This window comes from Brachyhypopomus gauderio, chromosome 2, assembly GCF_052324685.1.
Source record: "Brachyhypopomus gauderio isolate BG-103 chromosome 2, BGAUD_0.2, whole genome shotgun sequence".
Taxonomy (NCBI): domain Eukaryota; kingdom Metazoa; phylum Chordata; class Actinopteri; order Gymnotiformes; family Hypopomidae; genus Brachyhypopomus; species Brachyhypopomus gauderio.
Window position 1 is genome coordinate 23,339,816 of NC_135212.1, and position 5,000 is coordinate 23,344,815.

Sequence of the window (5,000 nt, forward strand, 5' to 3'; positions counted from 1 at the left end):
ATTTATTGCCACATCCTGCTGGTTAACCTATAACTAGGTGACATGGTAGAGCGTCAGCGTCATTAGAGATTAAAGTTAAGAAATTCTACCAAGATCTCAGTCAAGGAGGTGGCGGCAGGATCAAAAGGTGCTACACACCTGCGGCTGGGAAAGGCCCGTAGAAAGAATGCTTACCATCCAAACATAAATATGTTTTGTGTGACCTCATTGAAAATGTATAGGCCATTAATAATTATTATTTCTATTAATGTTATTATTAAGCTGGGTGAAAAAGAGCTCCTGTCTGTCTATACTGGGATATTCATAGTGACTATATGAGCCCTGTGAAGTGAGTCTGAATGTCTGCATGTTGTTTATGAGTGACCCTTCAATATGATCTTGGTATTATAATGGGTCGTGATGGAGGTGACACAGTGAGAGCAGCAGAAGGTCGTCTCCATATCCGAAGGTCGTCTCCATATCCGAAGGTCGTCTCCATATCAGAATGGGCAAGTCCTAACCTATGAAACTGAGGTATACCATTCAAGGAAGACATTCCAAAATGGCACATTAACAGAAATGGCCTTTTACAGAGGAATAAGCCAAAATGGCACATTAACAGAAATTATATTTTACAGAGGAATAAACCAAAATGGCACATTAACAGAAATGGTCTTTTATAGAGGAAGATTCCTGCCAAGAAATGTGGCAACAACAGTTACGAGGCTTCACATCACTTTTTCATTATTGGCCTTGGTTGTTTATACCATGTCTTCAGTAAATATATATTGATGTAAATGCTTTGTTGCTTGTTAAATAAAACTTATTTTAAAGACTTATTAGACTTATTTTATTATTGATTTAGGAAATCAGGTCACATTTAGATTATATTTGTGGAGCCATTGCTAAACTGCATTTGCTTTGTTATGTTATGCTATTTTTTTGTTGGTGTTTTTGTATATTATTTTTGTTTTTCTGTGGGAAGTCTGTCTGTTGCCATGGGCCTAGACATGGGTTTCCAAACATCTTGCTGGCACAGCAGTAGGGAATAAATATAACAGGATCAGAAAACCACAAAGAGAACCGACAGAGCGAGAGGGTAAGAGAGTGCTGAGAGTTTCTGAGAGAGAGGGGAAGATGCTGGAGTGGAAGAACAGAACACATGGGAGGAGGAAGAGGAGGAAGACGAGGGGTAGCCCGTCGGAAGAGAGAGCAGGAGGTCAGCGTGGCACACACGACACAGGCCAGCTGAAATCCTTTTTGATGGGACACCACTAGCCAGCTGCCCAGCTGCTGCTGGCTGGCTCAGCTCGGCCCGCCTCAGACTCTCTCCTGAGCCCGGAGGGGGTGCCTGAGCTGAGCAGAAGCTGGGTCTCTACTCCACCCACCCACACATGGATCAGAGGATCTGTCAAGCACTTCTAAGCTTAAATAAGGTACACAAAGATTAGGACAGAGGTACCAATTTCTGTGTGTGTGTGTGTGTGTGTGTGTGTGTGTGTGTGTGTGTGTGTGTGTGTGTGTGTGTGTGTGTGTGTGTGTGTGTGCTTGTGTGTGTGTGTCTATCATCTCTCAGCATGGACTCCTTATCTCGTAATGAGAAAGTGGTAGGGGTGATGGCTACAAATGAGATGGACACACAAGCACCAGCGATAACACTCATGAAAAAAGCATCAATACTGTCGCGTGTAGCCAATGTTGACAAAAAACAAGCACTCATCCTCTGCAAATCCAAAAGAACAAAACAATACTTCATTGCTTCTGGAACCAAACGAGGCAACACTGCCACTCGCTCACATTTACAGGTCTTCACAGTCCGGGCAGACCTGCAGCGAGGTGTTTACAGCAACACTGTGGAGAAACGGGCAAAACACTCCAGAAGCCCGTGGAACGATGTGGAGTGGAGCAGGATGGGATCTGGACCAGGCCAGGATTGCGTTTCTGCTGCGATGTGAGCATGACGCCAGACCCCAGCGGACAGCACCATTGATCCATCCCCCTGCCTGGCTCCGCTTTCGACTGGAGATCAATGACACTTCCCTCACCCCACCCCCTTGGACCGGCCACATACCCTAGGCCCCACCCACAAACATGCGAACAGCCTTCTTCCTTTGTTTTTCCGATCAATCAGGAGCTGGGCGAAAGCTGGGGCCAGCCAAATGCGCATTACGCCACACGTAACTCACACTGCTGCTGGGAAAGTCGTGTACTGTTCCATTTGGCTTCCTCTGTGTCCAGAACATCTCCACTGAACAGACAACACGCCCACAGCACACTGATATTTACTCAAATTCTGGTTAAGGCTTCGATCTATAGCATCTGATTTCAAACTACAACATTCATAATGTTGCACAAGACATTGTAAACAGCAGGCCATATTTCTCTGTGTTTCTGTAATTGTGTAATTCCTGATAGAAAAGCTCTAGGGTGAAACACGACCTGCCCCGGTAACTGAGTTCTGGTGCTGGCAGGTGGGCAGAACTAAAACAGGGCAGTGCAGGTGGCCAGGAAGTCGACTGGGCAGCGGCTGCATCCCTGCAGCCCTCCATCACCTTCATCACCTTCACCTCCATCATCTCCCCCTGTCACTTCCCTCCGTCACCTCCCTCCATGTCATGGTCGGCGTGGCCGTGGGGCAGCTGGCGTGGAGCGCTGCTGACATCACTCCTCCCTCTTGCCATCCGACACCCTTTGCTTCTAGCGTTTCCATCTTCGTTTCGTTCGGTTTTCCTGTCTGACTACACACTTCCTGCCCACCCCACCCCCCGGCTATCTGCCCTTGCATCACGACTGTCTGAAGCTTTGCTGGGTAAGTGTACCGAGGGAGCAACAGCAACCATCAGAGGACAGCTTGGGAAGGGTGAGCAGTAACACGCTTTATCTCTACTATGGATCATCTTCTAAATTAGAGGAAGTACAACCATCATTTCTCAAATACTCCTTGGCTTCCTGTTTGGTACCCAAATCATAAGCCAATGTCCAATTAAGCAATTATGCTGCATTTGTGTGTGTGATATTATACTGTGATTCTTCAGTGCTAACTGTATATAAACCAGTTAAAATAGAAATGTGTTTGTGTGTTGTTTTGTCCCTACCTTCCCCAAGGTCTTGGAGGAATCCCAGCTCCTCTTGTCCATGGAGGGAGGGATCTGGTAGATCTCTGGTTTTTGGTTCATAGAGGGGGGCACCTGGTACACGTCCTGCCCGCCTGCTGTGTGTGGCACCTGGTAGACTTCCTGGCCTGGACCCCCCATGGAAGGGGGCACCTGGTAGATGTCCTGTCCGCCTGTGTGATACTTGCCCGGGCCTTGTTTTTGTGTGAGTGCGGGGGCCTTGGGCTGGGGCTGGGGGCCCTGGGAGCCGGTGGGCACCTGGTACAGGCTGGGTGGGCTGGTGCAGGACGCAGCTGGGTGCATGGCGGTGTACTGGGCGGCGGGGGAGGCCTTGGTGTAGGCATTGACTGGCAGGTTGAGGAGGCTCTGGGCAGGGCTGGGCTGTGGCGTGGAAGGCTGATGTTGCTTGTCATACATGCCCACCAGGATCTTGAGGCGGTTGCCCGGGACGATGCCTTGCCGGCCGTGCAGCGAACAGAGCCACCAGCCGTCCAGGCCCTGCGTGTCCCGCTCCAGCACGGTCATGATGTCGCCCTTCCGGAAGGAGAGCTCGTCCGGAGACTCTGCCACATTGTCGTAGAGGGCTTTGGCCAGCACGTTCTGGAAGAAAAAAACCGGAAGATGTTTAGCCATGGTTGTTCCACACTTCTGAGATGGGCTTAGTATAACAATACCCCAAATACTAAAAAAAAAATCATTGAAAATGGCCATCGGTGAGCATGTAATTAGCATAAGGCTAGCTGGTTTTGAACAGTTCTCATTCATAATTAGCATCACAATTTTTGAATATTCCATCAAGTATAATTGAAAAGACCTTGTATAACGACCACACATGCAGAAAATTATTTGAGTTCTTGGCTTGCACAACAAGAACTCCATCTGTCCCAGCACTAAAAGAGCCACCCACAAGTGCCGCCAGTCTTTTACACTAAACAAATATTTGCTACGAGTCGCCCCCCCAGCAGCAGGGGATGGTAGCGCCTGGCGCGTGTAGCACCCCCATCAATGTAACCACTTAAAGAAACCCCAGGCAGCCAATGGCACTCTTTCACTGTCCTCAGGCCAAATGAAGTGTGCTACACTAATTGTAAGGAGCCTCCACTTGAAGATGAATCACCTGGTCTTCTATTGTCCAGTTCGCGGTGCGGAGTTAGACGAGGTGAGCAGCACAATTTAATAAGTCATTCAGTCTCTGTCTCTTACTGTGCACACATGTCTTACAGCCCTAACAGGACTGTTCAGCTCATTTACAGGTTCTAGAGCTCCAGTCCCCTTAACAGCCCCTCGTCCCCTGCCTGCCCCTCTCCGGGCCCAGCGTGGGTGCAAGCAAGGGTGAGGCCAACAGGGAGAGAACCTACACGAGGGCTCTTCAGCCCCAGGCAGCTGGAGCATCTCGGTGACTCGCTGTAGAGAGCTGCAGGCCTCCCGCCATACACAGGGCCATCAGAGCAGGGAGTCCAATGCATGTTCACCACCCCTCTCTCACTACTGAGATGTTCCTTCTGCAATACCTATAGTCAAGTCCACGCTTCCCAAGAGAACCTATTCACAGATTATTGTTTATTATTCCAGGACGCACATACAGACAGCAAAACAGACATGACACACACACACACACACACGTACAGAAACACACACAGAGACTCTTCTCTGTGTCATGACAGTGAGTGGCAGCATGCATGTTGTTATATGTGTGTGTGTGTGTTTAAAGATCGCTGCTCAGAGTAGCACGGCTCTGATAAATGCAGGGTCTGTGTGGTGTTGGAGGAGAGAGGCGATGCTCCCTGCTGAATGGCCCGATTGTGCTGCCAGACGCGGGGACAGACGCTGTAGTGTCTCCCCCGGGCCTGATGAGCCTGCAGTCCCACACAATAAAGCAGAGTGGCTTACTGCTGGCTAGCAGCTGGC

General features: G+C 49.2%; 1 protein-coding gene across 5 annotated transcripts in view; it reads right to left on the reverse strand.

Annotated features, from left to right (window-relative positions):
- Positions 1 to 5,000, reverse strand: part of bcar1 (BCAR1 scaffold protein, Cas family member) — a 69,107-nt gene that overhangs the window by 19,861 nt on the left and 44,246 nt on the right. For all 5 annotated transcript variants that reach the window (XM_076991673.1, XM_076991697.1, XM_076991688.1 and 2 more), the window contains one exon: positions 3,075 to 3,692. In XM_076991673.1, the coding sequence (XP_076847788.1) occupies positions 3,075 to 3,692 (618 nt within the window). The remainder of the gene's footprint in view (positions 1 to 3,074; positions 3,693 to 5,000) is intronic.